Raw genomic sequence first — 17,803 nt, 5'->3', positions numbered from 1 at the left:
GTTTTCTGGTAGCATCTTTAGGATTCTCTATGTATAGTATCATGTCAGCTGCAAACGGTGACAGCTTTACTTCTTCTTTTCCGATTTGGATTCCTTTTATTTCCTTTTCTTCTCTGATTGCTGTGGCTAAAACTTCCAAAACTATGTTGAATAAGAGTGGTGAGAGTGGGCAACCTTGTCTTGTTCCTGATCTTAGTGGAAATGGTTTCAGTTTTTCACCATTGAGGACAATGTTGGCTGTGGGTTTGTCATATATGGCCTTTATTATGTTGAGGAAAGTTCCCTCTATGCCTACTTTCTGCAGGGTTTTTATCATAAATAGGTGTTGAATTTTGTCGAAAGCTTTCTCTGCATCTATTGAGATGATCATATGGTTTTTCTCCTTCAGTTTGTTAATACGGTGTATCACATTGATTGATTTGCGTATATTGAAGAATCCTTGCATACCTTGAATAAACCCCACTTGATCATGGTGTATGATCCTTTTAATGTGTTGTTGGATTCTGTTTGCTAGTATTTTGTTGAGGATATTTGCATCTATGTTCTTCAGTGATATTGGCCTGTAGTTTTCTTTCTTTGTGACATCTTTGTCTGGTTTTGGTATCAGGGTGATGTTGGCCTCGTAGACTGTTTTGAGTGTTCCTCTTTCTGCTGTGTTTTGGAAGAGTTTGAGAAGGATAGGTGTTAGCTCTTCTCTAAATGTTTGATAGAATTCCCCTGTGAAGCCATTTGGTCCTGGGCTTTTGTTTGTTGGAAGATTTTTAATCACAGTTTTAATTTCAGTGCTTGTGATTGGTCTGTTCATATTTTCTATTTCTTCCTGATTCAGTCTTGGCAGCTTGTGCATTTCTAAAAATTTGTTCATTTCTTCCAGGTTGTCCATTTTATTGGCATAGAGTTGCTTGTAGTAATCTCTCATCATCTTTTGTATTTCTGCAGTGTCAGTTGTTACTTCTCCTTCATTTGTAATTCTATTGATTTGAGTCTTCTCCCTTTTTTTCTTGATGAATCTGGCTAATGGTTTATCAATTTCGTTTATGTTCTCAAAGAACCATCTTGTAGTTTTATTGATCTTGGCTGTCATTTCCTTCATTTTTTTTCATTTATGTCTGATCTGATCTTTATGATTTCTTTCCTTCTGCTAACTTTGGGGTCTTTTTGTTCTTCTTTCTCTAATTGCTTTAGGTGCAAGGTTAGGTTGTTTATTCGAGGTGTTTCCTGTTTCTTAAGGTTGGATTGTATTGCTATAAACTTCCCTCTTAGAACTGCTTTTGCTGCATCCCATGATTTTGGGTCGTCGTGTCTCCATTGTCATTTGTTTCTAGGTATTTTTTGATTTCCTCCTTGATTTCTTCAGTGATCACTTCGTTATTAAGTAGTGTATTGTTTAGCCTCCATGTATTTGTATTTTTTACAGATCTTTTCTTATAATTGATATCTAGTCTCATAGCGTTGTGGTTGGAAAAGATACTTGATACAATTTCAGTTTTCTTAAATTTACCAAGGCTTGATTTGTGACCGAAGATATAATCTATCGTGGAGAATGTTCCATGAGCACTTGAGAAAAATGTGTATTCTGTTGTTTTTGGATGGAATGTCCTATAAATATCAATTAAGTCCATCTTGTTTAACGTATCATTTAAAGCCTGTGTTTCCTTATTTATTTTCTTTTTGGATGATCTGTCCATTGTTGAAAGTGGGCTGTTAAAGTCCCCTACTATGAATGTGTTACTATCGATTTCCCCTTTTGTGGCTGTTAGTATTTGCCTTATGTATTGAGGTGCTCGTATGTTGGGTGCATAAATATTTACAATTGTTATATCTTCTTCTTGGATCGATCCCTTGATCATTATGTAGTGTCCTTCTTTGTCTCTTGTAATAGTCTTTATTTTAAAGTCTATTTTGTCTGATATGAGAATTGCTACTCCAGCTTTCTTTTGATTTCCATTTACATGGAATATCTTTTTCCATCCCCTCACTTTCAGTCTGTATGTGTCCCTAGATCTGAAGTGGGTGTCTTGTAGACAGCATATATATGGGTCTTGTTTTTGTATCCATTCAGCCAGTCTCTGTCTTTTGGTGGGAGCATTTAATCCATTTACATTTAAGGTAATTATCGATATATATGTTCCTATTCCCATTTTCTTAATTGTTTTGGGTTTGTTATTGTAGGTCTTTTCCTTCTCTTGTGTTGCTTGCCTAGAGAAGTTCCTTTAGCATTTGTTATAAAGCTGGTTTGGTGGTGCTGAACTCTCTCAGGTTTTCCTTGTCAGTAAAGATTTTAATTTCTCCATCAAATCTGAATGAGATCCTTGCTGGGTAGAGTAATCTTGGTTGTAGGTTTTTCTCCTTCATCACTTTACATATGTCCTGCCACTCCCTTCTGGCTTGCAGAATTTCTGCTGAAAGATCAGCTGTTAACCTTATGGGGTTTCCCTTGTGTGTTATTTGTTGTTTTTCCCTTGCTGCTTTTAATACGTTTTCTTTGTATTTAATTTTTGATAGTTTGATTATTATGTGTCTTGTGTTTCTCCTTGGATTTATCCTGTATGGGACTCTCTGTGCTTCCTGGACTTGATTAACTATTTCCTTTGCCATATTAGGGAAGTTTTCAATTATAATCTCTTCAAATATTTTCTCAGTGCCTTTCTTTTTCTCTTCTTCTTCTGGGACCCCTATAATTCGAATGTTGGTGCATTTAATGTTGTCCCAGAGGTCTCTGAGACTGTCCTCAGTTCTTTTCATTCTTTTTTCTTTACTGTGCTCTGCAGTAGTTATTTCCACTATTTTATCTTCCAGGTCACTTATCGGTTCTTCTGCCTCAGTTATTCTGCTATCGATCCCTTCTAGAGTATTTTTAATTTCATTTATTGTGTTGTTCATCGTTACCTGTTTCCTCTTTAGTTCTTCTTGGTCCTTGTTAAATGTTTCTTGCGTTTTCTCTATTCTATTTCCAATATTTTGGATCATCTTTACTATCATTATTCTGAATTCTTTTTCAGGTAAACTGCTATTTCCTCTTCATTTGTTAGGTATGGTGGATTTTTACCTTGCTCTTTCATCTGCTGTGTGTTTTTCTGTCTTTTCGTTTTGCTTATCTTACTGTGTTTGGGGTCTCCTTTTCGCAGGCTGCAGGTTTGTAGTTCCCGTTGTTTTTGGTGTCTGTCCCCAGTGGCTAAGGTTGGTTCAGTGGGTTGTTTAGGTTTCCTGGTGGAGGGGACTAGTGCCTGTGTTCTGGTGGATGAGGCTGGATCTTGTCTTTCTGGTGGGCAGGTCCACGTCTGGTGGTGTGTTTGGGGGTGTCTGTGGCCTTATTATGATTTTAGGCAGCCACTCTGCTAATGGATGGGGCTGTGTTCCTGTCTTGCTAGTTGTTTGGCATAGGATGTCCTGCACTGTAGCTTGCTGGTCGTTTTTGCACCTTTTTGTATTATGTGGAGCTGGGAGGTCTCTTGTGGACCAGTGTCCTGAAGTTGGCTCTCCCACATCAGAGGCACAGCAGTGACTCCTGGCTGCAGCACCAAGAGCCTTTCATCCACACGGCTCAGAATAAAATGGAGAAAAGTAGAAAGAAAGAGAGAGAGAGAGAGAGAGAGAGAGAGAGAGAGAGAGAGAGAGAGGAAGGGAGGGAGAGAGGGAGAGGGAGGGAGGGAGGGAGGGAGGGAGGAAGAAAGGAAGAGAAAGAAAGGAAGGAAGGAAGAAAAAATAAAGATAAAATAAAATAGTTATTAAAATAAAAAATAATTATTAAGGAAAAAAACTTTTTTAAGTAAAAAAACAAAAGAACAAACAAAAATGGATGGACAGAACTCTAGGACAAATGGTGAAAGCAAAGCTATACAGACACACAGTCTCACACAGAAGCATACACATACACATTCACAAAAAGAGGAAAAGGGGAAAAAATAATATATTTTGCTCTCAAAGTCCACCTCCTCAATTTGGGATGATTTGTTGTCTATTCAGGTATTCCACCGATGCAGGGTACATCACCTTGATTGTGGTGATTTAATCCGCTGCTCCTGAGGCTGCTGGGAGAAATTTCCCTTTCTCTTCTTTGTTCACACAGCTCCGAGGTTAAGTTTTGGATTTGGCCCCGCCTCTGTGTGTAGGTCACCGGAGGGTGTCTGTTCTTCTCTCAGACAGGACGGGGTTAAAGGAGCAGCTGATTCGGGGGCTCTGGCTCACTGAGGCAGGGGCACGGAGTGCAGGGCGAGCCTGCGGCTGCAGAGGCCAGCATGACATTGCACCAGCCTGAGGCGCGCCATCCGTTCTCCCGGGGAAGTTGTCCCTGGATCACGGGACCCTGGCAGTGGCGGGCTGCACAGGCTCTGGGAGGGGAGGTGTGGATAGTGACCTGTGCTCGCACACAGGCTTCTTGGTGGCGGCTGCAGCGGCCTTAGCTTCTCAGGCCCGTCTCTGGGGTCCATGCTGATAGCCGTGTCTCGCGCCCGTCTTTGGAGCTCCTTTACGCAGCGCTCTTAACCCCCTCTCCTCGCGCACCAGGAAACAAAGAGGGAAGAAAAAGTGTCTTGCTTCTTCGTCAGGTCCACACTTTTCCCCGGACTCCCTCCCGGCTGGCCATGGTGCACTAACCCCTTCAGGCTGTGTTCACGCCCCCAGTCCTCTCCCTGTGCTCTGACCAAAGCCCGAGCCTTAGTTCCCTGCCCCCGCCCGTCCCGGCGGGTGAGCAGACAAGCCTCTGGGGCTGGTGAGTGCTGGTTGGCACCGATCCTCTGTGCGGGAATCTCTCCGCTTTGCCCTCCGCGCCCCTGTTGCTCTGCTCTCGTCCGTGGCTCCGAAGCTTCCCCCTCCGCCACCCGCAGTCTTCGCCCAGGAAGGGGCTTCCTAGTGTGTGGAAACCTTTCCTTCTTCACAGCTCTCTTCCCCTGGTGCAGGTCCTGTCACTATTCTTTTGTCTCTGTTTATTCTTTTTTCTTTTCCCCTACCCAGGTACGTGGGGAGTTTCTTGCCTTTTGGGAGGTCTGAGGTCTTCTGCCAGCGTTCAGTGGGTGTTCTGTAGGAGTTGTTCCACGTGTGATCTCCACATCTTACTCTTCGGCCATCTTCCCCCTCTCCCCTGAAAATTCTTAACTCTTGATAAATATTGTGACTTTCAGAAAGACCATGCTCATTTACAGTCCCAGAACCAGTATTTGATGATGCCAAAGCTCAACTCATTGCAACACTTGATATTATCATTTAAAACAATCTATGGCATTTGGAATAGGTTTAAAAAGTGGTATCTCAAATTTTAGTTTTAAAATTTTAGTTTTAAATAATGGTCATATGGTACTGAATCACTTAATGACAATTGTGTATATTGCCTAGGGAGACCTAAAACACCTCAAATTTCTAAAGCTTTGTCAAATTCCATTTTCCCTTTGATACAGTTAAAACATTGGAGATGAGAAAAGTGACTGCTATTGTAGGTGATGGTCCGGGGAAAAACTTAAGTAGCTAGTAGACAAGCTAAGAAGAACAGAGATATATTGCAAAGAATAGCCTGCCATTGGTAGGCAAATAAAAATAAGTGCCTGCTGGTGCCCCTTGTTTTTTCTTCCTAATACCTTTTTACACTTCTAGTAGTTAGATTTCCAAATAGAGTTACTGATCTCTTCATCTTCTTTCTGAACCAAATTCCTCTGACATGTCTGTGTATATTTTTGTTTCCTTTTAGTCATACCAAAAATGTCATCAACCAAATTTCATTTAAGGGTATAGAATATACTTTATATTGTTACTTAATATTAAAATTTTTATATCAGCAAAAGTGTGCATTTTGCATTGCCTTATAATAGCAATTCCTAAAGCAAAGTGTTAGTTTTTTTATAGTTATTTCATTCAGTGATTATTTCTTGAATCAGACAGATTTAAATAGAGAATTAATCTGCTTTTTAGGTTCTGAAAAAATACAAGTTGATGTTTTTAAGTTTTGTCCATTTTCCCCCTAAATTTATAGTGACAGTTAAGGCTTGTTGCATTGATTTTGTGATATGATTTCAAACACAGTATATAAATGTTAGCAATGAGGAATTTAAAAGACTTAAGATTATTATTTAAAATGGTCCTAATAGTTTTTTTAATAATTTCCAAAGGAACTGTTGGGAAGCAGTCATTGTTAGAAAAGCTTTAAACTATATGGAAAATCTATATAGTAGTTGTTAATGAAAAAAATTATATGTGGTAATATTGATAGCCTTACAGCATTGGGAGTCCTGTGTTGTAATGTCATTGACCTCTGTCATTGACCTCCGGCATTGACCTCCGGCATTGACCTCCGGCATTTCTTTGTTTCCAAAGGGATTCTAATAGATGGCTGATTCGACTAGCCTGGCTTCTTTCCTGGGATCCTTGGGGTTCTTCCCAGTGGCATTCCCACTATCTAACATCACTCCTTGGTTCACTTCTCTCATGTTTCTTCTTTACCTGCTCTAAGTGGAGTAAAGTGTTATCAGTTGTTCAACTGTTGACAGACTCACTGAGGGTGTCACTAAACCGTATTTGTTGCCTCTAAATACAGCCTAGATCCCTGTCAGTCTTTTACCAGGGCATAAAAGTGTTTGCCATATGCCATCAGTAATTAGGCCGCTTTAAACTCTTTTTAACTGAGGCACCAAAGACAGAGGAATGTGCCTCTTGACTGTTCTTCCCCAGAACTCTCATCAAGTTTAAAGCTTGCTTTGAAGTGATATGTAACTCCTTGGCCCGAGGGATGAATGGGGCAGTTTTCCATATCCAGTACTGAAGGATATGGTCTGCAAGCAAGTGGCACTGTGAAACAACATCCACGTACATGGACCAACATATTTTGACTTGACCAGAGCTTTTACTCTTGATCAGTTTGGTGTGTGTACGTACATATGAACGGCTTGATATTCAAATATCTTTCTTTCCAGCAATTAAGTTTTAGTGTCTCTATTCTTGCAGCGAATACGTTTCAGAAAGATTTTGGTTTTGTGTATCCTGTCAGTGATCTCGTATGTAGAAGCTTATACTATAAAATCCTGAATGATGAAATCTTTTGATACTTTTTTTCAGCATGAAAATTCTCTCCAGAATGAATAAATACATGATTATGTAAAAAATTGGTTCTGTTTTTGTTTTGGTATAGTTCTGAAACTTATTATTTTGTATTTCTAATTTAGGTGTGTCTACTTGCCATTTTGCCTGGGCTTTTCATTCTGAGGCTGAGGAAGAGCTGATTAATATGATTCCGGCAATTCAGAGAGGGGACCCTCAGTGGTCTGAGTTAAGAGCTATGGGAATAGGTTGGTGGGTGAGGAATATTAACACTCTTCGAAGATGCATTGAAAAGGTAACTTTACTTCATTGGATTTTGAAGTTAAGTCTTTTCTTAAAGCATAAAAGGTATTATCTTCCAGAAAACCTGTGGTGAGGGATTAGTATGTACATCTTGAGATCTTGAGAACTTCTTAAATAAAAATTTTTGGACCTTTAAAACTAAAACTTGACCTTTATAAAATGTCCAAGCAGTATATCAATTGTCTTTTGCCATATATACTAAGTATATAATATGTATGGAACAGATATTTTCTGCTATCAGTTGAGGTGCATCCTAGTTTAAGAAAATACAAACTGTATGTCAGTTACATACATTACATAGAAAAAAAGTTCTCTTCATTCATTCATTTATTTATTTATGCATGCTGCACTGCATGGCTTGCGGGATCATAGTTCCCCAACCAGGATGGAACCCGCACCCCCTGCAGTAGAAGCACAGAAACGTGGAGTCTTAACCTCTGGACCTCCAGGGAAGTCCCAAATCATTCTTTTTATATAAAAGATTCTCTGCATGGCTAGGTTAATAAATACCAAACTTCCTGTGCACTTTTAAAATACCATTCAAAAAATTTTGATTTGTGTGCACTTGAAGAACATATCTATGGCAGCAAATGACACATACTATAAATTTCTTTTTTAACTTATTTAATTAATTTTGTTTTTGCTACGTTGGGTCTTTGTTGCGGTGCGCGGGCTTCTCATTGCAGCGGCCTCTCTTGTTGCAGAGCACGGGCTCTAGGCGCTAGGGCTTCAGTAGTTGTGGCACGTGGACTCAGTAGTTGTGGCGCATGGGCTTAGTTGCTCTGCGGCATGTGGGATTTTCCTGGACGAGGGATTGAACCTGTGTCCCCTGCATTGGCAGGCGAATTCTTAACCACTGCGCCAACAGGGAAGTCCCCTCATGCTATAAATTTTAAAATGGGTTTTTGGAATCAGTTTTCTAGTAGAAAATAAAATTGTTAAAAAATTTTTAGTAGAAGCTGAAAATTCTTTCAGTGTTGCAGAAACTAACCATTATTGAGCACCTTTTGTGTACCAGGTTTGGTTCTAGTTGCTTTTCATAAATTATTTCATATAATCTTCTCGTCAGCTGTATGTTACCATCTCGATTTTCCACCTGATGGAACTAAGACTCAGAGAGGTTGGGTAACCAGCCCAAACTCCCATCATTTAGAAGTGTTAGATTTAGTCTGTGCCCTTTCTACTCTGTCGTGATTAGGAGAGTGGGATTGTCATTGTTTTGTTTACTTTTAGGAGTCCATTGAAATTCTCAGAAGTACGATTAATGATACTACATTTGTGGAGTATGAATTCATTTCCCCCAAGAGGAATTTATTCCTCTACAGTAGTAGTTTCTAAATTTTAGTGTTTGAAGAATCACCTGGCAAACTTGTTTGAAACATACATCCCTCACTTCCACTCTCAGAAGTTTTCATTTAGTGGGTTGGAGGTGGTAGGGCTGTGGCATCTTCATCTGAATTAGCATCCTGTGATTCTGGTGTTCATGGTCCTCACATCACAGTTTGAAATGTAAGTGTAAAAGTGTCATTTTCCTGCTACATGTAAGGCTGCCAATAATATATAAGTATTTCTCTTCTCAAAATAGGCAGATGTAAGAAGGAATTTGTTCTCATACCAACCAAGAGATGTAGTTTCTGATGTACAGGGAAATTAATTGTTATAGCATATAAATTACACAATATCTACGTTAATTTTTTTTTTTTTTGGCCACGCCACATGGCTTGTGGGATCTTAAGATTGTTCCCAGACCGGGGATTGAACCTTTGCCCTCGGCAGTGAAAGCACCACTCGAGTCCTAACCACTGGACCACCAGGAAGTCCCCATTAATTTTTTTTCATATCCCAAAGCAATGGAAAAAGAGGAGGACATATTTTATCTGAAATGTTCTACAAAGTCTCTTCAGTTTCTTGTCATCAGTGTGTTGTGTCATTGTAATTGAGTATTTCTGATATATACGTATGATTTATTTCCACAAGTAATTTATCTCTTAAAATTAAATCGAAAGGAAATGTAAAATTTTTTCCCTTGAAATATATGTTATATTGGGTTGGCCAAAAGGTTCATTCGTTTTTTTCTGTAGGCTGGCTCTAGTAGCACTTAGTTGTCTTCAACTTCATTCGAAACAAATTTTTAGATTGTATTGTGACAGCTGTCATATGAGCACGGATTTAAAAAACGCTTATCAGAATTGGTGAATTTTTGTGTAGCCATTTTAATATTGAAGATAGAAGGAAAAAAGCAACACTTTCAGCATATTATGCTTTATTATTTCAAGAAAGGTAAAAACACAACTGAAACGCAAAAGAAGATTTGTGCAGTGTATGGAGAAGGCGCTGTGACTAATTAAACATGTCAAAAGTGGTTTGCGAAGTTTTGTGCTGGAGATTTCTCGAGAAGCTGGACGATGCTCCACGGTCGGGTAGACCAGTTGAAGTTGATAGGGATCAAATCGAGACATTAACTGAGAACAGTCAACGTTATACCACGCGGGAGATAGCCGGCATACTCAAAATGTCCAAATCAAGCATTGAAAATCATTTGCACCAGCTTGGTTACGTTAATCGCTTTGATGTTTGGGTTCCACGTAAGTTAAGCGAAAAAAACCTTCCTGACCGTATTTCCTCATGGGATTCTCTACTGAAAGGTACCAAAAACGTTCCGTTTCTAAAACAAATGGTGATGGGTAATGAAAAGTGGATACTGTACAATAATGTGGAATGGAAGAGATCATGGGGCAAGCGAAATGAACCACCACCAACCACACCAAAGGCCAGTCTTCATCCAAGAAAGGTGATGTTATCTATATGGCGGGATTGGAAGGGAGTCCTCTATGATGAGCTCCTTCTGGAAAACCAAACGATTAATCCCAACAAGTACTGCTCCCAGTTAGACCAACTGAAAGCAGCACTTGACAAAAAGCATCTGGAATTAGTCAACAGAAAACACATAATCTTCCATCAGGATAATGTAAGACCACATGTTTCTTTGATGACCAGGCAAAAACTGTTACAGCTTGGCTGGGAAATTCTGATTCATCTTCTATATTCATCAGACATTGCACCTTCGGATTTCCATGTATTTTGGTCTTTACAAAGTTCTCTTAATGGAAAATATTTCCATTCCCTGGAAGACTGTAAAAGGCACCTGGAACAGTTCTTTGCTCAAAAAGATAAAAAGTTTTGGGAAGATGGAATTATGAAGTTGCTTGAAAACTGGCAGAAGGTAGTAGAACAAAACAGTGAATACGTTGTTCAATAAAATTCTTGGTGAAAATGAAAAATGTATATTTTATTTTTACTTAAAAACCAAAGGAACTTTTTGGCCAGCCCAAAAACTCATTAGCTGAAGATGAATAAAAATTCTTGTAAGAATTATTAAACATTGAAGTACTAAGTTAAATGATTGAAGGCAGAGAAAATACTGAAAAAGGGGAAGAGGAATAAAAGCATTTTGGTGATGTGATTTTAGGTGTCTTTACTCCTCTTTACCATGCCTTGGTGGCTTCCTGCTCTACCATCAGTCAGTGTTCATTAATAAAACATCCATTGTTTTTAATCGTTATACCTCTCAACTTAGTTATTTGCAGAGGTTATATCAGTATCTTTGAGAAATATGTGGTCTGTATGGTACTGTATTCAAAACCGTATGATTATGTACAACAGTGTTACTGGCTTAATAATTTTTAAACTTACATTGAGTTGATTGGTTCTTTATAAATTCAGCAACTTTGGTCATATGGCTCAAAGGAGGTTATTATCAGTTATGGTACAAGGGGAATTATGTATTCATTAAGGCTTTTTCTCATGGAATTTCTAAGAACTAAAATTTGAAAGCCCTTCAAAATAATGGAGCTTCAACCACCTGTATTTTAATTACATGCCAGAAAGAATGTGTCAGTCCTTCAGAACTGTCAGAATTTGATTGAAAAATACCGGAGGGCTTCCCTGGTGGCGCAGTGGTTAAGAATCTGCCTGCCAATGCAGGGGACATGGGTTCGAGCCCTGGTCTGGGAAGATCTCACATGCCGCGGAGCAACTAGGCCCATGAGCCGCAACTACTGAGCCTGCGCGTCTGGAGCCTGTGCCCCGCAATAAGAGAGGCCGTGACATTGAAAGGCCCGCGCACCATGATGAAGAGCGGCCCCCACTTGCCGCAAATAGAGAAAGCCCTCGCACAGAAACAAAGACCCAACACAGCCAAAAATAAATTAATTAATTAATTTTAAAAAATACTGGAAAATTATGTTTAAAGAAAAAAACTAAAACATTAATTTTTGTATTTTTCAAAATGTGTGTGTATGCATGTGCGTGAGTATAACTGATATTTATTTACAGTTGTCTGTATCAGTATTAGTTGAGAGAGCTTTGAAATGTGAAATCGCATATACATACCATAGAAGTCAGCATTTTAACTTTTACAAAACATTAAGAAATTTAATATGTCTAATTTTCAAGAAAAGGTCTCACTGGGAATTCCCTGGTGGTCCGTGGTTAGGACTCTGTGCTTCCACTGCTGGGGGCCCGGTTTCGATCCCTGGTTGGAGAACTAACTTCCTGCAAGCTGTGCAGCACAGCCAGAAAAAAAAAAAAAGAAAAGAAAAGGTCTTACCTATCAAATATTCTGCATTCTTTATTGTTTCCTATCTTAGACAGTTTTATTACTACCTGGGTTCTAATCCCTTTTACACCCCTTACTTACTGTGTGACCTTAGGCAATTCAGTTAACCTCTTTGTGTCTCAGTCGCCTCATGTGTAAAATGGGGATAATAATAGTACCTCTTGGATCGTGGTGATTCAGTAAGATAAGTGAAAGGTACATGGTAAGTAGTCAGTAAATACTAGTTGCTGTTATTATTTTTATTGTAATTACTGGTATACAAAGGGTTGTTTTTAGGAGCATGTATTATAAGCTACTGGCGATTGTGGAATAGAGTCAGCTCTTCCCATCTGCATAGTTTGTGTCATCCATGGAAGTAGTAGGGAAGCATTAATTGTTGTAATTTGTTTATCAACTAGTTAATTCAGTATAACTTTTTATTGACTGTTTAGGTTGCCAAAGCTTCTTTTCAAAGGAACAATGATGCCTTGGATGCTGCATTATTCTACCTTTCAATGAAGAAGAAAGCAATAGTGTGGGGTCTGTTTAGGTAAATTTCCTCAACACTTAATATGGTTTAATGGAATGAAGATTGTGCTGTGACTCAGAAACATAATGCTTTTGAAAGTACTTAGATAAATCAGTTTCCTTTTTTGTGCCTTGATTCCTTTATCTGCAAAACAAATAGAATATCATTTGAACTTAACCTAAAGAGTGGGATATTGTTAAAAATAAGTTGATAAAAGCACTTTGGAAAGTAAAGAGTGCACTTGCTTCCTATTCATGTATACTTAAGGTATTTTGAGTTTTCTCCTTATTAGAAGAAACAAAGAGAAGCTTAATAACAAATACCTACCACTAAAGTTGTTATTGTTCTTCTTTTAGATGGATGTTTGAGGTTTTCATTTTCTATTTTCATATATTCTGTAAAGGATTAAAACTATTTTAAATTTGGTTTAACCACTGATGTTTGTGCTCTGGTTCCCAGGTCACAGCATGATGAAAAAATGACAACATTTTTCAGCCACAATTTTAATGAAGATAGATGGCGTAAAGCCGCTTTGAAAAACGCTTTCTCTTTACTTGGAAAACAACGCTTTGAACAATCTGCTGCTTTTTTCTTGTTAGCTGGTTCATTGAAAGATGCCATTGAGGTATAACTAAGAAAACATGCTATGAAATACCTGTAAGAGCTTGAAAACCTGGGAAGATCATGGAGGAGACTGTAATGTTTGGTCATATGTTTGTAAGGATAGAGGGTAGAGAATAACTACAGAGATTACTAACTTAAATAGTAGCACAATGATAATGGAATTATAAATAAATACATGTAGAAACATAAATGAAAAATTTTATATAGAGAATATTGCATTTCAAGATAAGTATTTCAAGTATAAGTGTATGGAAAAATGGTTTATGAATATCTTTTTCCTGACCATCTTGTGATTCTGAACTATTTAAGTATGTATAGGTCACAATCTCCTTACTTTGTGTAGACAGGCAGATATTTTAAGTTCTTTTTCGTCTAAATGAAATTCATAGATAAGGAACTGAGATTGCAGTTTATACTGTTTTGAAATATAGTCTTAGATATTGGAAGGTGAATGGGAAGAGATAAAACTTCACATTTTTTGATACACAATCTTGGTAGCTGGTTAAGAGAATAATTACAAATATTTCTGTTGTTTATGAGATATTCCTTTTAGGATACCTATTATTATAGTGAATAATCCAAACAGGTGAAGGAAAAACATAATTGGAAATGATATATCATAGAAAAAATAGGAAATATCCAACAAAGTGAAAGTACTTTATGTTTAGAATTAGTCATATTTTCAGAATTATCTCAGATGTATGAGTTTTTAAAGTAACAAATATTTATAATTTTGAAATGGGAAGCTTATCCTAGAAGATACTCAGGCAAAGAAGAGAAATGTTGATTGAGTGAGAGATGCTCATATTGCCTGCATGACCTCAGATTCTCAGATGAGTAGCTACTTTAGAATATAAACTCAGAGTAAGAATAGAGTATGTGGCTTTATTTCTTAAGTTATTTGCTATGTAAGTAGAAGATTCTTTTAAAATAGTAATAATTATGTTTATATGGAAATATATTTGGAAATTAACAGGAACTGATGTACATAAATTTAGATGTCATAAGTGGTATTTAATTTAAAGATGAATGTTATTTGAATTGATCTAAGTCTGAGATGGTGTTGATATACTTCATTTTATGCATTTTTTATAAATGATCTTTCTAGGCTGGAAGCTACTAAGTTCTAGTTTCTTAATCTTCCTGCTATTCCTTAATCTCCTTTCAAGCAAGCATATTACTACCCTTCACTGTCTCAACCTCTGAACCTCTTCCCTCCACTGTGAGAATATAAATAGTGGATAATTTCAGGGTATCAGTTGGATATTTCGTATCTCTAAATAATTATCATTAAATAAGTATTTCTTAATATTTAAATTTATAGGTATGTCTTGAAAAAATGGAAGATATCCAGCTAGCCATGGTAATTGCCCGTTTATATGAATCTGATTTTGAGACTTCATCCACTTATATATCCATCCTAAATCAGAAGATTTTGGGTTGCCAAAAGGATGCCTCAGGATTCGATTGCAAAAGATTACATCCTGATCCTTTCTTACGTAGTCTTGCATACTGGGTAATGAAAGATTATGCCCGAGCCTTGGACACGTTATTGGAACAAACACCAAAGGAGGATGATGAACGTCAAGGTAGAACATTTTGTGGATTTCTCTTTTTCTTTTTTAAAAGAAGACAGTTTCTGAACTGATGTTCACTTAGATAATACACACACACACACACCCCCCACACACAACCGATCATTACCAGATTTACTTTTCAACTTTGAGAAATTAGTATCAAAATTTCTTGTGTGGCTAAAGGTTTAGTCACTTACTATCTATAATTGAATCTAGCATTTTGTTATCATAATTTGAGTAGTAAAAGAAGACTTCACACACATTTTTACTCTCATAGCTATATATCAAGGCATATAAGATTACCATACTATTCTAATTTCATATATATTAGACTGAAGCATACAGAATGTTTCCACATCACACAGCTCTTTCTATGTATCATAATAGCCGGTTTCCTAAAAAAGTGTAAATTTTGGCTGTTACACATGTTGGTTTAGTGTATGGGCCTACAAAAACTTTATTCTTGCGTGGCGAACTTTCTTTACTCTTAGTTATACCAAATAATTTAGATTTTTAAAAGCATTTGGAAGGTATCTAGCAGCATTGTTTGCAATAATTTAGAAAATGGAACATTTTAAATATTCATCAATACAATAGTTATATAAATTATAATATATCCGTACTATAGAAACAGTGTGCTATTAAAAATGGGGTAGAGTGATGTGTTAATATGTGCTGTATTATTAAGTGAAAAACTAAGATATAGAACAATATGGTTCTTGTTGCACTTTATGTATATATGTCGTGCATATACACACGTGTGTGCACACACGTACTGTGTCTGGTTCCCACTCCCTCTCCATTTTTTGTGTTTTGGAACAAATCACAAGAAACTACCGGCACTGGTTATCTTTTGGGAATAGGAGTGGGGAGATACAAGCTTTTACTTTTCATTTTGTACTTTCCATAGTTATAATTTTCTAGCCTTTTATTTTTATTACATATTATTTTTAAACATTAAAAGAGCTTACATGAATAAAGAGATTCAGGCTCAATTTTTACTTCTTCTTTACAAAAAAGAAATATAATATTTTAATACACAGTACCCCCTTATCCACAGGGATTATGTTCCAAGACTCCCAGTGGATGACTGAAATTGTGGGTAGTACCAAATCCTATATAAACTATGTTTTTTTAATATATATATATGATAAAGTTTAATTTATAAATTAGGCACAGTAAGGGATTAACAATGGTGACTAATAATAAAATAAAATAGAACAATTATAACAATATGCTGTAATGAAAGATGTTGTTTCTCTCACTCAGAATCTTATCATACAAATTTATTACCTTTTCCATCTTAACTAAGCACTTACCATGCACTGTGCCCATAACTTTTGAAGTTTGAGGTGTGACAGAAAAACTAGCATGAATTTCTTTTTCCTGCTTCACAATTTCACGGACAGAAGATTCATTCTGACCTTAGATCTTAGTACCCTCAGCTTACAAATTTTTTTACTTTCCTTATTAAATAGAGAACTTTCAAATTTTCACTTAAAGGAAGCACTTACGCTTCTCTTTGGCATAGATGAACTGCCAGCATCACTACTTTTGCACGTGGGGCCGTTATTAAGTATTATAAAATGAGGGTGACTTGAACACAAGCACTATGGTGCCGTGACAGTGGATCTGATAATCCAGGTGGCTACTAAATGACTAATGGGTGGAATACTCTGGACAGGATGGAGCGAGATTTTTGTCGTGCTACTCAGAACCACTCGCAATTTAAAACTTATAAATTGTTTATTTCTGAAATTTTCCATTTAATATTTTTGGACCTCAGTTGACCTCAGGTAACTGAATCCATGGAAAGCAAAACTGCAGAAAAGGAGGGACTACTGTAAATATTTTTAAATTTATTTAAAGGAAAGGAAATAAAACCTTTAGAAGAAAAATATCTGACCTACCCAGGTAATTTTAATAAAATGTACACATTTTTACAGAAGGAAGATTCTGTTTATTTCTTAATCTTTTCCAGGTTAACTTTTAAAAGGTTGTGTGTTATTGGGGAAAATTTTATGTATACATAGAAGAGTGAATGATATAATGAAAGTCTCTGACTCTATCATCCAGTTTCAGTAGTTATCAACTCATAACCAACCTCGAGCCATATATATATTCCCATCCTTTCCACACCCTCCCATTCTCAATACTGTATAGATTCATTTTGAAGCAAACACAACAGATCATTTCATCTGTGAATATTGCAACATGCATCTCTAAAAACTAAGGACTCTTTAAAAAACAATAACACATGTCATTGTTATAACACATAACAATTTTATTAGTAATTAAATACTCAGTCTTCAAATTTCCCTGGTTCTCTCAAAATCTTATACAGTTGATTAATTTGAAACAAGATCCATATGATGCCTATATATTGTGATTGGCTGAGGTGACTCTTATGTCTGTTTTGATCCATATTTAGTTACCCCTCTCCCCCTCCCCCAGTTTATTTGTTAAAGAAGTCGGATTGTTTGTCCTGTAGTTTCTTCTTTTTTTTTAACATCTTTATTGGAATATAATTGCTTTACAGTGTTGTGTTAGTTTCTGCTTTATAACAAAGTGAATCAGTTATACATATACATATGTTCCCATATCTCTTCCCTCTTACGTCTCCCTCCCTCCAACCCCCCCATCCCACCCCTCTAGGTGGTCACAAGCACCGAACTGATTTCCCTGTGCTATGCGGCTGCTTCCCACTAGCTATCTATTTTACGTTTGGTAGAGTATATATGTCCATGCCACTCTCTCACTTTGTCACAGCTTACCATTCCCCTCCCCATATCCTCAAGTCCATTCTCTAGTAGGTCTGTGTCTTTATTCCCGTCTTACCCCTAGGTTCTTCATGACATTTTTTTTTCTTAGGTTCCATATATATGTGTTAGCATATGGTATTTGTCTCTCTCTTTCTGACTTACTTCACTCTGTATGACAGACTCTAGGTCTATCCACCTCACTACAAATAACTCAATTTCGTTTCTTTTTATGACTGAGTAATATTCCATTGTATATATGTGCCACATCTTCTTTATCCATTCATCCGATGATGGACACTTAGGTTGCTTCCATCTCCTGGCTATTGTAAATAGAGCTGCAATGAACATTTTGGTACATGACTCTTATTGAATTATGGTTTTCTCAGGG

At 37.1% G+C, this 17,803-nt stretch overlaps 1 protein-coding gene across 1 annotated transcript; it reads left to right on the top strand.

The window, feature by feature from the left end:
* The first annotated feature begins 7,078 nt into the window (after positions 1 to 7,078).
* Positions 7,079 to 17,111, top strand: LOC113616740 (dmX-like protein 2). The gene is made up of 4 exons (XM_027100132.1): positions 7,079 to 7,318; positions 12,376 to 12,473; positions 12,912 to 13,077; positions 14,401 to 17,111. The coding sequence occupies exons 1-4, from the start codon at positions 7,211 to 7,213 to the stop codon at positions 14,722 to 14,724; spliced, it is 696 nt and encodes a 231-aa protein (XP_026955933.1). The 5' UTR covers positions 7,079 to 7,210; the 3' UTR covers positions 14,725 to 17,111.
* Positions 17,112 to 17,803: the final 692 nt, after the last annotated feature.

The sequence above is a fragment of the Aethalodelphis obliquidens genome, unplaced genomic scaffold (genome assembly GCF_003676395.1).
Source record: "Aethalodelphis obliquidens isolate GAN/ISIS:26980383/991018 unplaced genomic scaffold, ASM367639v1 scaffold443, whole genome shotgun sequence".
In the NCBI taxonomy this organism is placed as follows: domain Eukaryota; kingdom Metazoa; phylum Chordata; class Mammalia; order Artiodactyla; family Delphinidae; genus Aethalodelphis; species Aethalodelphis obliquidens.
This window is presented reverse-complemented; position numbering and strand designations above follow the sequence as displayed.